The 19796-nt window shown below is 36.2% G+C and overlaps 1 protein-coding gene and 1 non-coding gene across 2 annotated transcripts in view; both read left to right on the top strand.

Moving 5' to 3' along the window:
• The window catches only part of EPYC (epiphycan), a 24035-nt gene extending 8582 nt beyond the window's left edge, over positions 1 to 15453 (top strand). Inside the window, exons 3-7 of the mRNA XM_009866248.1 lie at positions 7701 to 7854; positions 10293 to 10451; positions 11940 to 12142; positions 13601 to 13696; positions 15109 to 15453. Of these exons, the coding sequence (XP_009864550.1) occupies positions 7701 to 7854; positions 10293 to 10451; positions 11940 to 12142; positions 13601 to 13696; positions 15109 to 15279 (783 nt within the window). The 3' untranslated portion in view covers positions 15280 to 15453. The remainder of the gene's footprint in view (positions 1 to 7700; positions 7855 to 10292; positions 10452 to 11939; positions 12143 to 13600; positions 13697 to 15108) is intronic.
• Positions 15454 to 15464: 11 nt separating this feature from the next.
• On the top strand, positions 15465 to 15539 carry TRNAI-UAU. Its single transcript has one exon. It is a non-coding gene; the product is annotated as a tRNA-Ile (tRNA).
• The last annotated feature ends 4257 nt before the right edge of the window (positions 15540 to 19796 follow it).

The raw sequence follows: 19796 nt of genomic DNA, 5'->3' as shown, positions 1-19796 counted from the left end.
CACAATTTGCCTTAAGTATGAGACAGATAGCTCAATAATTTCTTTGGAACTTGAAAGACTGGAATTTCTGCCTGTATCCTTAGTTGCAGATTATATATCAGGCAATTGAGTTAACTAAGTAAATTCCTAGATTTCTCAATGTAACCTAATATCTTGTTAGATGCTTTAAGACTTGTTGGACTGTCCACCAGCATCAGCATAGCTGTTGTCTTTAATGACTTTGCCATTTTTTTTTCATTTGTTTAAAGAATAAAATAGTATAGAAATGGTACTGCAATAATTGTATTTAATAATGCTACAATCTCTATTGTGATATCACAGACATCCAGAGATGGAAAATTTACTTTGAATGTTATTTCTCAAGAGTGGTTTTAGCTCTGGCTTTGGTGCAGGACCAAAGTTTGCACCAGCTTCCACTTCCTGTTTTTCAACTTTCATTCCCACCTTAGCTCTTGTTAATAGAAAGGGAAATAGTAGCTGTGGATAAAACAGCTATCCTGAACATAGTGTTCAGATCATAAGTCCAAGCAAAGATAGAAAGTACCAAAAAATGCAGAAAAAAAATATCTCTTTTTATTACTCCTTTTTCGATATTGGTGTTCCTTATTTTGAGAGTTGTGCAGCAATGTCTATTGCCACGTAGGATGTCCCTCTCAGTGGCAGCAAATGCACCACCCTGCCCTCAGCACTTTCTTCCTGGTGCCATATTTATGTCTTGGACATATCACTAAATGACTATTATCTGATCTTACACTTCTTACACTTACATTTCTATACAGTATAACAGTATACACTGTGAAGGCAAACCCATATTATTAGAAACTTCTCTAATTCTGGAGATACTGCAACATGTGAGTGCTACATTGGTATCACTGCAGGCTACATGCATGTATTGGATTGGATCAAATCAGATGAAATGTCATAGAACGCCAGGTTGGAAGTACTTCAAGGATCATCTAGTCCAACCCTTTAAGGTAAAGAAATACGGTTTAAACAAGATAGACCAGCACCCTGCTGCAGAAATGAGAGGAAGAGTAGGTCTGACACCACATATGATGTCTGATAAAAAAAATATGGTCTCTTCTACAGTCAAAGAAAGATGGACAGACATCCCAGGCAGTTGGTTTGCAACTTGTGTGTGCTGAACCTTCCTCAGGAGGTGATTCTTCCTCTGCTGTCTGCACTAGCAATGTAAAGGAGACTGAGCTACTAAAAAGGACAGTGAAATTCAATGTCTGAAATTAAGTTGAATGAATCCTGTCCTTTTAATTCATGTTTTTAATACTGTTTGGTTGTAGTTTAGATTCAAAGCAACTATAACGCATTTTAGGAAAAAACAGGCTGGTGAACTGGGCAAAAGCATATACGACTCCAGCAGTGCCTGGTCTGCCTTCAGTGCAGGAAATATGCTTCAGACCCCGAAAAATCCTTTTACATTGAGCTCTGGAACTCCAGCTGAGGCAGCTCCTTATGACAAGTCTGAGGGTTCACAAAGCTTCTAGTAGATACTCTGGTCATCTGAGTGTTCTCCAACTTCGTCTGTTTGCGTATGTTTACTTTGTGGCTTGGATCAGCAGCAGCTCCTGTGGAAATTGTCATTAAATAGCTGGGACTAGTTTTCAATCCTTCTGTGCTTTATAATAATGCAAGGACTGCTGTTCTGATTTCTAAAACTGGCATATTTCTCTTTGAAATTTTATATCTTGTGAAACTTCAGCACTGTTCCAAAGAAAAGCATCTGCTGCAGGCTAACATAGATATTACGCAGCCCTCAAAGCAGAACGTTAGAAAAAAAATCAGTAATTTCAAATAGAGTGCTAGAATGAGACTTCAACTTCATTTGTACTCAATGAAAATCCATATTAGCTTGATTTATATTGAATTTCTTTATGCTCAGGTAACAGAGTAAATAAAAATCTCTGTAGCAATGCTATGCAGCATAAATGTCTTTACTCAGCTTGAATCAGACATGACATATATACACATACTTTTGAGATAAAAAGCTTTAGGATATTCTATGTTCAAGGTGCTAAAAAAACTACTTCTCTTTCTATGAAAAATTAAAAGGATCTCAGTCCCTGTGGCAGAAGCCACAGACAATTTCTAGAGAACTGGGTTACAACTCTAGAGATTCGTAACTTAAATAGTAAGGTTGCTCTGACTGAAATATGAATGGAAATTTATGCTTGTATGTGTGTGTAAGACCCAGCAGAAGCAACAAAATAAAACAAAGTAGTGAAGGCTTAAAGGGTTAAAAGAATGGCCTGCATTGATAAGGAAGGACACTGTATCCAACTTTACTACTTCCAGAACACTCCTCCCAGCAGCAAAACTGAAAGATGTGTTGTTTATGCCAAAATCAAAAGTCCTGCTTCCTGTTAATGTTGCAGCACAGATGACTTCTCGGTGAAGACCCTTCATCCTACTGCCAGCAGATGGGAAATAAAGTTGTAGAAAACAACATACACCATACTTATCCATGCTAACTATCATGAAATCACATTCTCAATGAAGTAAAGCAGTCACCTGGCATAAGATTCATGGATGCTGGAGTGTCTAAGACTGAGGAAAAAGATTGTCCCATAATAGCTGGTGAATCTTGAAGGAGATAAAACCCAAAGGTTAGTTTTTAATGCTTCTCAAGAAGAACCTCAGAGGTACTAAAAAGATTCAATAGCTTATGTCCTTTGTCTTCTGTGTTGAACAGAGGTGATCGCAGTCAGACCCCTCCGGCATGCAAATTTAGGTATGTGGAAGTATGTGGGTGTAAAAGTGAAAGTGAATTAAATCTGAGAGAATGAGTGTGAGTAGATAAAAGCAATTTACTTAGAAATTTTGTAACCAAATATTACCTTCCCCTTTTCCCAAGTTCTCACTGAGTTTTATTACACTAATTTCTCCACTCAATTTATGTAACTCTGTACAAGAAAAGACAATTTATCTGAACTGTGTAAGTATTTTATACATTAATGTGCAGTGGCTCACAGATCTATTTACAGTAGGAGAAAATAAGACCTTAAATGCATAAATCAAGAAGAAACAAGTATGAGTCACTTTTGGAAAGGAAAACAAACGCAAAACCTCCACCATAATTAGATATTTTCTTGTAAGCATTTGGTAGTTTCAGAACAGCTGTGGGAGAAACTAGTTCCTTTTGATGGGTCAGTGTGTGGTACAACTGTCCCTTCAAGTTTATAATGTCTCTTCTTAAGTTCTGAATTTTCTTCATGTTTTTAAGCCTGGTTTTTGCAGAAGCACTGAAACAGAACACACTTCAGATTCTTCTGTGGAATTAAACTTACAACATATCAACTTTGATCCTAAAAGATGTAGACATAAAACAATAGACAAAATATCTACTACTGGACTTATACCAACTCAGAAGAAAAATGTGGCAACTGATAGCTTCCAGCCTTGCTGTTTACATCTTAAGATCCATTCATTTTCTGCATTTTATTACTTTGCACAGATTGAGTCCTCTTATCAACATTTTATTCTCTTCCACCCATACTGACTCCTAGACCACTGTTCAATCTTTTTTTTTTTTTTTTATCCTTCACAGTTCAGTCTCCTGAGACATTTCTAATCTTAAAAACCTATTCATCTCACCTCCTTTTCAGCCAATGGTGAACAATAAATATCTGAAAAGCCCATCCTAAAAGAAACATCTGTGGTCAGTAGCTGGAGATGCTTTTCACAAGTTTTGTCTCATTTTCTGCTGACTGTGAAAGAATGCCAGCATAGACTAAATGTCTAGCCTATGGGTGACTGAAGTTACGGGCTGACTTTGAACAGTTGTATTTTATTCCTCATTGATATGTTCAGATTTCTGTGCTTTTGATATTTGTAACTTCCAGGTCTGAAAGTACTTCTAAAGTGGCCATCCACATTAAGCAGTTTCATCTGTAAATGTAGTCACATGGATAAATATAGGAGGGGAGGAAAACAGCTACTCCATGTAATCTCTGTCAGCATGCTCTGTGGCTAATACACTGCTCTGGTATTCTCTAAATCTCTTGACTGAGTTCAAAGATAGAGTAGGGTAACTACTAACCACATAGGTGGTTAATCCTTGGTGATGTGATTCCCATTTAGTGTTTTTTTAACGCCATGTATTAAATCTGGTTACAATTTGAAGACTTGCAACTACTGGCAAAGAGAAACATGCGTTATTGTATTTCTCTAGTTTATTCTTCCTCCTTTGTGATTTTTCATAAATAAGATTACTTAGAGTGGCAAAGGAAATACAAATACCCCCAAACCCTGCAAAAGCCCTATGGAGAATAATACCACAAAGCAATATAGAAACATTTCTCTTTCGCTTTTTTTAGTAAAGTGCATCTTGCCAAAAATAAACATCTGGAATATGAAGGATCATTCTGTACAATATATACTCCAAGAAACATCTTTCTCTTGTTACCATCTTGCATGATTTATCACATATGTAAAAAATAGAAAGCTGCATTGATCAGATGACTAATAATGGGAAACAGATTTTTACCTTTAGGTTACTGGTTTGAGTCCAGCGTATGTACAGCAAGAAAACATTGTTCATGCTCTGAGTCTGGTATGTAATACAGATGTATCACTGATCTCCTACTCCATTACCAATGTAAAAATGGCAATATCATTAAATTCACTGTAATATTTGCACAAGTAGTGCAAGAGACTGAATAGATAAATCAAACTGCTTGGAACAGTTTCTCTAAAACCCAGATCTAGCACACTAGCAAGGAAACTATGGGAAAGCTTTCAACTGTGCATCAACCAACCTAGAAAACATCTTGTAATAAGGGAGAGATAACAGTGTAGAAACAGAAGTACTAGAAGTGAATAATTCTGCTTTGGTTCCAGAGAGCTACAGTGATTAATCAGCTAGGAACATCTGAAAAAGCATAAAGCAAATCAGAAATCCCAAACTAGTAATTTTCATAATGTGTGTCCTCAAATATTCAGAGAAGTGGCAGGCAGTGTAGACAACCGAAATCCCATGACAACTGAAAGGAACATTTTCTTACATCTAAAGCTTAACTACAAACTGTATCTTGAAAATGCTCTCTTCCAGAATATTATTTTCAGTAGAACTGCCACAAAAGACGCATACAAAGCTGCTAATAGGTCTCAAAATATCTGAATTTTGTTCCAAAGTTCAGAACAGGGACTCTTACCCAATTTCCACAAAACTGGTGAAGAAGTCAACAACATATGTAAGCACTTTAGTGCAGTGCTACCCTAGGTCAATAAATGTCTGGAATGCACCTCTCCCTCTAGGCTTCCTCCATTCGGTGAACATCTGTCCCATTTCCTTTGTTCCCAAAGTCTTCTTTTGATTTGTCCCCAAGTCTATTCCTGGTTAAGCTGTCTTGCTGTCAGTGCTGCAGATGGGAACACTGTGTATTTGTCTGCACAAAGCAGCAAGGTACATCCTTAGGCTTACTTACACCAACAGGTTACTCAGTCATAGTTCAGCTGAAGTCCATTTTGTTCACTTGACCAACCTGAATTTTGCAAAATTGTGATTCTAGTAACTGTATCAGGGATTTTTTATCCATAAATCCGAATTAGTAATAGTATATATGGCTTATTAAAATACAACTAAAGAATATACAGAGAATCTAAAGTGTGCTCAGTCAAGATCTGCATCTGTGACATTCAGAGTGCTTCCTGGGTTTTCATTGCTTCCATATTCTCCATCTTCAGTGAAACTAATTGATGCAAGATATTGGAACCTATGGCCACTATATCACTTATACCAAATTATATCTTTGCAAAAAATAGATTTTAGATGGTTATTTAAATGCTCTCAGGCAGCACAGGAACATCTTTAATACATCTAGAAAACATATGTAGCTAACTCCCAAATCCAAAGAGTCTATTAGGAAGTGTAAAGTGTTTTCTTCCAAAATTGTGATAAATACACATATGAATGTGTATAAGTATTTCTCATTGCTATATTTAACATCTATCTTGTCCAGGAATAGCAAGACAAAAACCATCTCCACTTGTTGAATATTACGTACCTATATATATGAGCTAGGAGATTCAAGTAGGCATCACAATATAGCAAAAGCTTTGTTCATATTTGGGACCCAGATCTCACGTGCATCAGTTCCTTTAACTTGTACAGTCTACATAGAAAGCCTCATTTAAAAAAAATCCTAACCACCTATCCAGTCTGGGTGCAATCTACTTTTATTTGTCTTTTACAACCAGAATTTATAAGCACTAGTGATTTCAAAAACTGCTTCTCCACAGAGACAGAAAACTCAGCCGTAACTGGCTCTTAAAAAGGAGATGCTCGGTCAGGTGTTGTGCTAGAAGACTGCAGTGGGGGAAATTTTAGGCTTCAGCATCTTTGCACATGGGATAAAGATGCTGCGACAAAATTCCTATACTGGGTCATGCCTTAGACATAGACTAAGGAATGTTAACTACAGCACAGGGGTGGATGTATTACCTAAATTTTAAACACAACCTCAGATTCACAAAGCCTTATAAGGACACTAATTCATTGTCTTGGATTTAAAAAGCAGAAAGCACATTTTCAAAGGAGGCCCTGGTGTGGTCAAACAATATTATTAACCATGGGGAAATCAGGATACACTGATAAAGTAACTTGCAAAGGCCACAGGGCTACAGTGGGTTCTCAGTGTCTGGGTGACTACAGTGAACCACTCTGTCTCTTTGCAAATGTAGACCTCTCTGAAAAAACCCTGGCAAGTCTGCAATAGTCTTTTTATGAGGGGTGATATAATGAAAGAAAATTCCTTCAGCTGCATTTTTATTCTTAGGTTGTCATATAACAAAATCGACAGAATGCATGTTTAGAATTAAACTTAACACAATAAAATGTACCGGTTCAACTAATTATGTTGAGTAGACAATAAAAAAAGACAAAGTTTCTGCTTCCATAAACAAATCTGCCAAATATGATTTTTCTAAACTAAGATTTTATCAAGCATTTTTTATTTATATTCTTAATTCTTCATAATACATTTTTCAGCCACTGGTGAATGAAGCTAACCAGAGCCTTCTGGTATGTAAATTCAGAAAAAAAAAAATACAGAAACACTGCCAACATATTAGCAAATAATATGTGAACTTAGACTTCAGAATTCTTAGATAATAAGATTTTTAAAGCATGTTAGTGTTCATAAAACATAGCCTGGAGAGCTACACTGGACTTAGACTGATGCTGGTAAAATTTACAATTATATGGTCAAATGATTTGCATCTTTTTGATCCTTCACCGCAAACTTCCATTTTTCACGCAGAATATATTAATTTTTATCACAAATTTAATTTAACTTTAAATACTTTTTCCACATTTATTTTGTTTGCACATGTTCTCACTAATGAAGTATATAGAATCACAGAATCCTTTAGGTTGGAAAAGATCACCAAGTCCAACTGTTAACCTAGCACTGCCAAGTCCACCACTAAACCACTGAACTAAATATGCATGTGTGCATATGTCAAAACATTTAACCACTGAGATAAGAAGTGAGTAACTATGTTGGAGTTTCATGATTGTTTACACGTCATCAGAATTCACTATAGCTGCCTGACAAATTGCAGCTTAAGCTCTAAACCTCAGAACATACATGACCTCTAGTGGGAGAACATCAATTACTGGAAGTAAAAGAGCTGCCAGTGGAAGTTAATAGTAACATTTCCTGTTCCCTCTTAATTTTCCCTAGACAGAGTTTGGGACAGCACTACCTTCTATAATTCAGGAGAGTTATTCTTCTGCACCATTGACAGAAGAACCTGAGGAGGAAGCATCAACACCAAAATTACTTGACGGATCTTCAGCACAGGGGTCTGGGGTTCTTGGACCCCAAACTCAAGATGGTTAGTAGGAAAGAGAAATGAGATTTGTGTGTGCAGCTTTGCTTTGGAGTGACTCCACTTTGCATGCTTATGAATGTCTAGTTCTCTTACTGAAGAGGAGATAGATAATTTCTGTTCCTCTCTTACTGAAGAGAGGTGGAACATGACTATCTTGAATGCTCTGAGGTCAGATAGGTGCCTGGGCAAAGTGTTTCCATACTATTTCACTGTAACTGCACCAATAAGTATTTTTCAAATAAAATTTTATGTACACTTAAACACTTAAAAGTTTGTTAATGATTGACAAATGCTATCAGTATTTTTTTTAATTTAGATTTCAATATCATTACAGCTATCTTTATTTTACAATGATTTGATAGTTTTTTTCATAACTGTCTTCATACAAAATATTATTGAAATGTTGAATATGTTTTAACCAGAAAAACTAGAAACTGCAACTTAAGGGAGCTATTTAGAAATTTTGTGTGAAGGTAATTTTCTGTTTTGCTGATTAGCTATAGTGAAATAAAAACTTTCTGCATCTCACAGAGGAATTAAAACACAATCTGTCCCTCTGCCACACAAACATCATGATGCTAATAACTGGCATTTGTTAGCAGTTACTCTAAACTCTTGTAGTTGAAACTCCACTACTGTGATGGGTCTTTGTGTCATATGGTGATCAACATAATCAGGAAAAATCCTACTTTTTACTGTGCTTAACACTGTAACTGAGTGACACAGAAGACAAATAAAATTAAAAACAAAGAGTTCATACTTCCAATTCTGTTCTCAGTAAAGAGAAGATAATCATTCCTAATCTTTTTTTTTGTACGTATTACGAATGAGCTTTGAGCAGGAGAAAAACCAAACCAAACCAAACCAAACCAAACCCTCACTGATGTCCAAACAAATAAAAACAGAAATGGGAATTTCCCAGGAGAGTTCTGGAAAAAAACACACAATATTCTTCAATTTTGAAAGATGCAGGATGTTCCAAAATATTTTATGTAAATATTATATGTTAGGAATTCTGTATCTGTCAATAATTTTGAGCACCAAATGCAAACCTATTTGCACATCAACTAAATATACGCATGGGAGGCTCAAGGCTGTAACATACCAAATCAGACTTTCTTCTGTGTCATTATTTTTTTTTAAGCAAATATTTTTCCATCAGATGTTGCTGCTGTTGTTGGCTTGGTACTGGATAGAAGACTATAAAGCTCAGGAACATTAAGCCAAGGTCATTTGTCTTGCTACCTTCCCATACCTCTGTCCTTTTTTATTCAACACCAGCCATAAATGGCAAATACCACTCCTCCAAGGTAAAAAATTGGACAGAAAGGAAAACTCTCTTCCTGTACCATGTTGCAATATTTTGAAAAAATGTCAGCCATCCCAAACTCTAATTCTTTTAAACCTAGATTTGCTGGGATTGCTTAAGGTGTGAAAACTTTTTTTTGACCTGTATCAGGCTTGCTCCCATAGCTAATTTTAACTGCTCTGTGAAGGAAGTTAGGGAAAGTAAAAAAAAGAGTCTTATCCATCCAGGAAAGTTATTCCTGGATGCCCAGGTAGTGATTCTCAAATAAAAGACTACTCTGGTTCACCGATTTTTTAATCTTGTCTGAAAAGACATCACATATATAACTTACCATTCACTTAGTTATTGCTGCCTCTTGGTAATTGACACAGATTAAGGTGGTAAAGTTTTCATGTAGCCACAATTTATCTAGAGAAAAAAACCCCTCATCTGCAACAAAAACATTTCCATATTCATTAACTATGCCACTATTCTATAAAGCAACCAGAACAAACAATGAGCCTATACTACAAGGAGAAGGAAAACGTGAAATACAAAATATTTCTATGGGATACAGTTTATTATACCCACAAAAAAAAAATATTCAGAAAATGCAATTTAACAATATGCAAAGGAAATTGAAGTTCTTCTCCATAGCTCTGTGGGAAAATATGAATTTCACTACAAATTATACGGAAGTACTATTTACAGAACCAGACTTGGGAAATTATAACAAATTTCTGTCATCAGCTAATATTTCTCCATCAGGGTGGAAGTTCACACTTCCTAACTTAGGGGGAGACTGATCTTTGGTTGCCTGCTGTCACCAATTGTTCAGTTCTTATAGTCTGAGAAACATTGTATCAGAACAAGTCCTAAATTACCTTCTAATTATCAGTTTTAAGCAGAATTTGATAACCTTCTGTTGCAATGTGGTGATCAAAACAGAAAGGGAGTGAACTTTATCATCAAAATCTTACCATTATGTGCTTACATGAGCATTTCACTGGAGAATCATAGAATGGTTTTGGCTGAAAGGCACCTTAAAGATCATCTACTTCCAACCTCCTTGCCATCCATCCTCATAGTAATTTACATACAAATGTTATAATTTTTTTTGTAACAAACTGTTTTCTTTAAAATTCTTTGATAGGTCTTCCCACTTGCCTCTTGTGTACATGCCTAGGGACCACAGTCTACTGCGACGATCATGAGCTTGATGTTGTTCCACCATTGCCGAAGAAAACCATGTATTTTTACTCACGCTACAACAGAATCAAGAAAATCAACAGAAATGACTTTGCTAACTTAAGTATGGATAGCAGTATTGCTTTAATTTCTATTTGCTCTGGCTCATACTACTCCAAGACATACCGATTCATTTTATGTAATGTTTGATGACAGTAGGATTATACACATAAATGCACTATGGAAGAATGGTTTGCTACTTTTGAATGTAAAGGCCAATACTTTAAAAGCAAATTCTTTGACAAGTTTTAAATTATTAGAAATAACAATGTTCATCTATTTTTTTGCTGTAACTTGCAACCAGCCTTACAAAGGTAGGAAAACACTGAACCTCATGGAACATTTGTATAATATTAGAAAGTATGGTTTTGCTTGCAAGTATTTATGAAAGGAATTTTATTTTAAATTTTACCTTCAAATTATATGTTCATTGGTTTACTCCACAATTATTTAGGAAATGAAAACTGCTAATCCAAAAGCATTTGTGACTCAAACTTGGCCAAAATCAGTCATTTAGGTAGCTTATGTTTTCACATTTGCTACTTCAGATTCTTAAAGACATCAGATTTTTCAGGAAGTATTAAGCCTAGTTTAGGGATAGGGAGTGCTACACCCATACCAGCTTGAATATCAAGAACACATCCTTTGGTTTTTCCTGTAGACCTAACTTTGTGTAACTAATGTTTACTTATTTCATGATGAGAAGTGTGGAATCAGTGCCAGAAAAGGCTACTACAATAATTCAAGGCAATGCAAAGATCCTTTTATGAAAGAAAAGTATAAGGGTTTAGGAGGCTCAAACCAAGATGAAGTTTGCGAGGGAATACAGCTGACATATTAAAAAACAGCACAAACTGCAAGGAGATTAAATACTAAGAAGAAAGAAAATTTACTTAAGCCAAAATAAACTGTTAGCATAAAAATAGAAGAATAAAATAATAAAATAAAATACCAGTGAAAAATATTCTGTGCAAAAATTATAAGTAAACTACAGAATAATGTATCTAAAATTAATGCCTATCAATGCACTGATATTTAGACATTTTTCTCTTTTGCCAAAAAATATTTTTCTTGTTTTTTTTTTTTTAACTTGAAAAAAGTGTTTGAGTATATTTTAGAAAAAATGTCAATATATCAAATTTCTTGCATGCAGGAAAATGTTGAAAACAAAGAAATATATGGAATAAGGTGGCAGAGAATGTGTTTATTTCCCTTTAAGTGTTATTTATCCAAATAATAGCCATTTAAATAATTCTCAGAATACACTGAAATTTTAAAACTATCAACATTAAAATCTTTCAGTGAAAGATGTATCAAAAATGACACCGGAAATTCTAAACACAAAGAGAAAGAGACGTTGGTCCCCTTCCTTAAAACTGTTCAAATATAGATTACTGCATTATATACAGAGAGCGAGCTGTCACATAGTGGTTCAGATGGATCTTATTCAAGACATTTCACCCATACTTTAAATAACCCATTTGCCTTTTCTTGTTAAAAACTTTCAGGAAATACATTCTTACATGGCTGATATATCTTATTTCTCTACCAGACAATTTAAAGAGGATTGATTTGACTGCAAACTTGATATCAGAGATCCACGAAGATGCCTTTCGGAGATTGCCCCAACTCGAGGAGCTGGTGCTCTGTGACAATAGGATAAGGCAACTCCCTGAGCTACCATCTACTTTAACATTCGTCGATGTTAGTAAGAACAGGCTTGGTCACAAAGGAATACGTAATGAGGCATTTAAAGTAAGTCTGGGTTCGATGGGAAAATCTTTTCTTCCTCTCTCCAAAGGATTTTGGCAGAGGAGCAGCCTAAGTGTCTCTTGACAGCAGAAAATCCTTTAAGGCACAATGATTATGGGAGCTGCTGGGTAATCTGTAAAGATGTAGCAAGATGTATGGGCACTATCAGCTGGACATGAGAACTCTATTCATCTTTACAAAGACCCACACAAGACACATGATGGCACACTGTTTATATCTATGAACCAACTACCCACATGACTAGCAAGACTCCAGAAAGCTGCTTGATGTTCTCCTACAAGTAGGCAAGAGGAGGCAAGGCAAAGCTACAGATGCCACTGCTTCAAACTTACTCTGCTGTGTGTCTACATGGAAATTTGTTAGAGTATTCATTAAATATATATACTTACTTTCCACCTTGAAAAGCAAGGAAATTGGAACTTCTGAGGGATCATTCTTCCTCAACAATTTTGGTGGGGAGAAATAGCCATGTACTGCTCCTAAATGCATTTGAAATCTGATGTCATTATAGAATATAAGATAGTGTCCTATGTTAGACCTGGATAATATGCACTATTCTAAGGAGGCAGTTGTAACCAGCCATCTCTGAATTCCCCCTTTGGAAGACAGGTTCTTGATGAAGCAACCAACAGCAGTTACTGACATCTTTTCCTAGCCCAGCATAAGGTAGGTGCTGGAATAGGAATGATGGGCAAAATTCAGTCCCCCAAACTGAAATTGGCCTAGTACCATTTTCTTCAGTACTCTCCTGATTTTAGCCATGAAAGTCTTAGACTTTATCTTCCATATTTGCCAAGAACCTGGTATCTGAGTTCTGTCAGTAGGAATTAAACTAGGACATTGCCCTCAGAGAATTAGTTAGGTGCTATGATAACTTGTTTGTGTAAAAAGTGAGTGAAATGAGAGTATTCTACTGAGCCTAAGCAAGTTTGTATCTTACTTTTGTTATAATTACCAAAAGAAGCTCCTTCTTCCACTAAGTCAAGGGAGAAAATTATTTACCTTTTCAAACAGAATGAGAAATTATTTTTTAGCTCAGGCATTTCTTATGTAGTTTCAGTTTGTTTCAACACTTACACCCTTATGCAAATTTCAGTAAGCTTATCACAAAAGAAAAGAGACAGAATAAGACGCCTTTCCGCATAATGACTGGGAGAGTCAGTTTTTTTCACTTTAGAACAGCAACACTGAAATTACATCTCTAATTATTAAATCTGTAGACATTTTAAAGATATTATTTTCCTTCATTTTAATCCAAAGACATAAACTTTAAGAGCAACAGTTCTCATCCTGTGCAAATTAAAGTTCACGACTTCGAATTTCTATCTTTTCAATCCCATGATGCTGAAACAGAATGTGTTAGCATTCAGTGTTGCTTTCTGCTAGAACTTTTCAGATATGTCTATCATTTTCCCTTGTCTTTTTTCCTTCATCCTCTAGGACCTGCATGAACTGCAGCATCTTTACATCACTGACAATAACCTGGATCACATTCCATTGCCACTCCCTGAAAGCCTCCAAGCTCTTCATCTTCAGGTAGGCTACAAAAGTAATGGCTCTATGTATCACATTCAAATAAGTAAAACTAGAAAGGGCAACTATTGTCTTATTTTTTCTGTTTAGGCCAAAGTGTACTTACTTGGCTGAACAATTATTGGAAGCAAACTTGAAAATGTAGGATTTGAAAGAAGTAAAATCTAGCTCAGCTAAGCATTAATTATTAGAATTTGTAATACAATATTTTTCAAACAAAATTCTAGATTTATTGTTAGTATAATATGATTAAAATTAGGTTCACAGCTGTCAAGAGCAATGTTAGTCTAAGAGACTTCAAAGATAGGAATCCCTCACACTGCTCACACGAACCTTCCAACAAGAACGCTTTTAGATACCCAAAGTTGCTTTACATGTTGGCTGTATTTATACTCATGTATTTCATTCTCTTAAGAGTATTAATTCCCAGTTGCTAACATTTTTTCAGCCAAACTTTTCCCTTTGACTATGTTAGAACATTTTTTATTATCAGATGTTTTTATTTATTTCATAATACAGAAAACCACCTTTGAATAGATAACCTGATGTACCATACCATAAATAAATAATCTGGAATCTATCATCCAATCTATAGCATACAAATCTGTAGAAATACTTTGCCTGCTAGCTAATTTTTCACCAGCCCATGCCTGCAAATTAAATACACAGTGATAGGTGCTATAAATCAAAGCTAGTGAGCTGGACGTTTTCCACACCAATTTCTGACTAGCAAAGGAATGGAGAAGGGAAGAATTATCAGACAGCCCTCATTTCAGGTGACGAACATTTTAGTTTCAATTTCTAGACAGTATATTATTCTAGCAATTAATTGCTGAAAATGGTTCACTTCAGGAAGAAAAGCTCAATGAAGATAAGGTATATAAAAGAAATCTAAATCAAAGGAAAAAAGCCTAAAGCATTTTATTTTCCCTGTATATATACAGATGTGGGTTAAGCTAATGTGAGAGGGCCTGCGGAAAGAAATTTGTCACAGATCAAATTGCAGATTTGTGCTTTTGCTGGTTGATGCAAGCTGTGAGGATAATAATTATGGTTCTATAATTTTTGGACTGGCCTATGCTGGTTCCAATTTGCATTAATAAGGCTCTTCAATACGAACCCAGAAACAAAAATGCTCTAAACTTCTACAGGCCCCTTCTGCAAAGCCTACCTCTGCTACATGGCTTGAGTTACTTAGTTCCAAAGCTTTGTACTGGCCAAGAAATTTTCCCCCTTCTTGGAAGATTTCTCTGTTGATGACTTGCAGCCCCAACCTGGTGCCTTAGGTTCAAACCAGTATCTCTCTATGCACTGAAAATACATGCATAAATTGTTCTTGAAAGAGCAGAAAAATACTTTCAGGAAACTATTGTGATAATGGTGTTTGTGGGGTTTGTTTTTTGGTTTTTTTTTAGAACAACAACATTCAAGAGATGCATGAAGACACTTTCTGCAAAACGAAAGATTTTACTTATGTACGTAGGGCTCTTGAAGACATCAGACTGGATGGTAATCCCATCAACCTGAGCAAAACACCTTATGCATACATGTGTCTGCCTCGTTTGCCAGTTGGTAATCTCATCTAAGGTTTGACAGAAGCAAATACTGTCATACTCTATAAGGATCTTTAAAGACAATTGAACTTAGTGCTACACAAAGCAAGATGCATTTTTTTTAAAATCTCATTAATTTGGGAAATATTTCTATTAATAATGAAATTGATTACTGAGATACAACAAATAATATGAAATGCTAAAAAACTATTCAGTGGGGGCTGGTTAGCTCAGTCGGTTAGAGCGTGCTGCTTATAACACCAAGGTCATGGGTTCGATCCCCGTTTGGTCCCCATGTGTTGCCTGATCTAGTTGAGAGGCGTCCCTGCCCATGACAGGGAGGTTGGATTAAATGATCTCTAAGGTCCCTTCCAGCCTAGGCCGTTCTATGATTCTAGGATTCTATGATTATCTACCCAACTGTAAGTTGTACAGTAAAATCAAGAGTATTTTACTACAGAAATTGTACTGAAAGCAATGAAAGATTAATGGAAATGAAAAATTTTATGCTGAATTATTCACATTTTATGTATGAGTTATAAAGTGAGATAATTTTATATGTTAAAATCTAACATAGTAAATAAAGAAATATCTGTATACAGTTGAATATTTATCCCCTCTTAATTTAATTAAATATTTTTATTTAAGAGACACATCCATTTTTCTACTTTTCTTGGAGGTCCCTTCATTCTGGAGAAGTATTAGTAATACTAAAAAAAAAATGTTTTCTTTAGCAAACAGAATCTTTCCTTGAATCAACAATGAAATACAGAGCTTAAACTTGTATCAAATTACCCCCCAAAAGTACATAAACACTTATTTATATCTAAGCAGTAATAATTGGTCTTTGCAACGTTGATAAGGCCCAAAGCTGTCTTCTGTACCTTTGATAAACTTGCCTGCCAGATTATAGGTTAATTCAAATTTCATGTAAAACAATCTATTACAGAAATACTAAACTTTAGTCTGCACAAGAAGTGAAAAAACTCCGCTTAACATATTTACAAAATATTGCAGTTTGACATCCTAAAGACCAGAAATCAGAGACTCAAGTCACAAACATCCTTGTGGAATCATGGCTCACTTTCTATTTGAAAAAAACTTCACCAAAGTCTTCTGCTATATTGTTTAAGAGCCTTACCAGTTAAAGATGGAATTCCCCCCCTTCGGATAGTTCGAAAAACTCTCCTTATGTGGGAGAGCTTTAATACATTTTTCTAAGAAGAAAGTCCCCAGAAAACATCCACTAGATGTAGGTACTCGTTCATTCTGTTCTACAAAGGAGAGCAGCAAATAACACCTCCACATGTTCAGTGGCAAAGGCTTGATGAAAGACTTCAGCCAAAAAAAAAACAACCCATAAAATATAGCAAATCCTTCCACCTACCCAAGTTGATATTTCTAATGTCAAAGTTCCCTTTCATCTAACCGAACATATAAGTGCAGCTGACTTGTTCACTTTTTGTCAGGTCAGGCAATGGAAACTGTTCAGAGAGACCCCATTCTTCACTCTCACCACCACTTTCTAGAAGAATACATATGGGGAACATGAACAGCAGGTTTGTATGCAAAATCCCAGACAGGCTAAAACCAGAATTGAAGAAATACAACAGGCTACAGTGTCTTTATGACCATACCTTTACTAATTTGTCAGTCTTGATATCTAGGTAGGCAAAAAAATAAAAAACAAAGCAAACCAAAAAATTCCCAACAAACCAAATATAACACCTGGGACCTTCATTTCTGCTTAAAATATTTTTTTCTTTGTTTCCAGAAACTAATACACAATAAACTGTAGAAAAACAGCTTCTTTCACTTTAGCATTTTCTTCCAAAGATAAAAGTTGCTCTTAGAGACGTGCTCTTAGAGCTGACAGTATTTTTCTTCTACCCTCCAGTTCTTTCTAACAGTAACTGAAAGGTCAATGATTTTTATTTAAAAAAAACCAAACCGCTTCTGAGCTACAGACTTCAGGCCTAAAATCTGAGGCTGTGGGAGTGTGCTTAATGATCAAAGGGACGATGTGCAATCCTTTCTTAAATATACAGAATCTACAGTGTTTTATTCTGTAATAATTTTGTCTTTATGGGACTCAATTTCTCTGTTCTGACCATCTATATGTAAATAATCCGACTTCAGGCTCTTTGTGTCTGTTGTGTTGGGAAGTTTGCTCCTGGCTGTCATCTTTCTCAGTGTTGTTGGTGTTTCTGCTTCCTGCTTCCACATTGCAGAGGAGCACCCTTCAAAGGAACATGCCGTTATACCCCGCCTACACTATGCACCTACCCTGAGTAACAGAGGCACAGCCCTGACGCATCTTAGGGGCCCTTATATACTGAGAACATGGGAAGGAACGCCATGATTGGTCCATTTGGGTTACCTGACCCATCCCCACCTCCCCGTAGGCACAACTGCCCCTCCTCCACCACTGTGATTGCCACCTGGGCTGGGCAGCCCCATAGAACTTTCATCCTGCTGCTCTCAAATCAGGACAACTAGCTAGTCAAGTTCACAATTTAACATAGTTGGGGACATTGACTTGCACTCTAGTTCAAGTAAAGTGTTTTCCCAGTGCCTAGCAAGTAAGCAGAAGTTCTCAGAACTGGCTGTAACCACGCAGTGAATCCAACAGTACCACATCAACTATGGAAAAGGTCAGAAAACAACAAATCCTGAAAAAATATTTAAAATCCAAAACTAGATTTCTACCAAATAGGGGCATTTTCATATCTTGATGTGTTTCATTATCTATAAAATGTATGTATGAATGTCATCCTCCACCAGTTGCTTCACACCCTGATTGTGAAGCTCTTTCTCCTCCAGCAAACAGAGGTGTAAACAGAAGAATTTTTAGGTTTGAATCAGTGCCTTGCCTACAAAGGGTGAGAAAATAAATAGCTTTCAAAGAGTCACAGAATATGATGTAATAGGGGAAACTGTGCTGTCTGATGAATATGGTGTACCCCAATTCACAAGAATTCACAAGAAATGTGGGTGTTCAGATATCGAGACCCAAAGCATATTCTATAGCGTAGTGTATACCTGCAGCTTGAAGACCTTTTTGCAAGCTGTTCTCAGACAAAGGATAGCAAGGAAAGGCACATTGACAAAGCAAAAGCAGAAGTTTCCATGGTAGACAAAAATCAACTACTGTACTCCAGAAGTCAAGAAATACTGAATGGAATATAGTTTCTCCAAACTCTGCTTTGAATAAAAAAACCTCCAAAGCCACAGACCAGAGCTTCATCCCTTATATAGTGGTGAGCTGTACTAATCTAATGCAGACTTTATCCAGTTGTGGAAATCTAGCCATGGAATTCATGGTTTCTGTGTATGTCTTTTTCTTTTTTTGTGTGTGGTTTCTCTGAAATTCAGTCATTGTTCCACGCTACAAATCAGACTGAGTCTCATGGAACTCAGTCATGATGCTCAGGTGCAGATCTGCTTCATGTGGACAGACCTCCCGAGGCTCACTACCAAATCCCATTCTTCAGAGATTTGGGAGAGGTGCTCAGCATGCTCCATCTGAGCCTTAGTTTCCCTTTCTCTGCAGTTCAGTATCCTACAACGGCCCTGCCAAACACAAAGTCCAAGTCCTGAAACTTCCCCACTCAAGTACATGCCAAGTGTACAGCTGTGTTAGGGAAAATAAACATTCTGATTTCTGCAACTGTGAATGTGGGATACAGGCAAAAAGTCAATGTGAAATTTCACCAAAAAGAATAATTTGTACCAAAACTAAACCAAAGGAGAAGCAGATAAAAACTCCTCCAATATCTCCTTTGGCTGGAAATGTCATGCCTGGCATACATGAGAAATAGAAAGAGTGCTGGAGATGCAGAAACTGGACAACTCTATTCTTCCCGGTTTCTGTTTCCAATGACTCCTAGGGAATATTATTAAGGCCATGAACGGTAGCATAGCTCTAATTTTCTAATGACCTTTGCGCAAGAAAAGCCTTTAGAAATTTTCTATTCAAGTTATTTTCACTCTTCTTTCACGAAGTGAATGTGCATGGACCTGACTGATTTTAGTAAAAGGTATATAAAACCAGAACAACTAAGAGCCTTGAAGAAAATGTGTAATGGAAAAAAGCGAAGCATTAGAGACTGTGCCCAGTCCAGTGCCCATGCTATAAGTATCTGCTTCCTAGGGGAAACAAACAAACACCTTGATAAGGGCAATATTCTCGTGCCAGTTCACAAGGCCAAGTACACTCACCACTTTCTTAATTTTATTCATTATACATATAGAATATCAGTTGTGAACCTTTGATATTGTGAGTGGGTGTTAATGCAAAAATAATAATCTCTGCCACTAAGTCTACTGCCTTTCACCATGAATATTATTGACATCTGCAAGAGCAGTATCCTCACTATTATTTAAAACAATATTTACATGAATTTCTGTAATTATTCCAGGAGCAATGTATATGAGATTTGGGATTCATATTTACTAAAAAGAAGTTTGGATAACCTGAATTTAAGGCAATAAAATAGAAAACTCATTGAAGGTAAAAGGCTGTATGCTCAGGTAGGTGAGTTTGAAAA

This window comes from Apaloderma vittatum, unplaced genomic scaffold (genome assembly GCF_000703405.1).
Source record: "Apaloderma vittatum isolate BGI_N311 unplaced genomic scaffold, ASM70340v1 scaffold11003, whole genome shotgun sequence".
Taxonomy (NCBI): domain Eukaryota; kingdom Metazoa; phylum Chordata; class Aves; order Trogoniformes; family Trogonidae; genus Apaloderma; species Apaloderma vittatum.
Note: the sequence above shows the minus strand (reverse complement) of the source record. Positions and strands in the feature narration are given on the sequence as shown.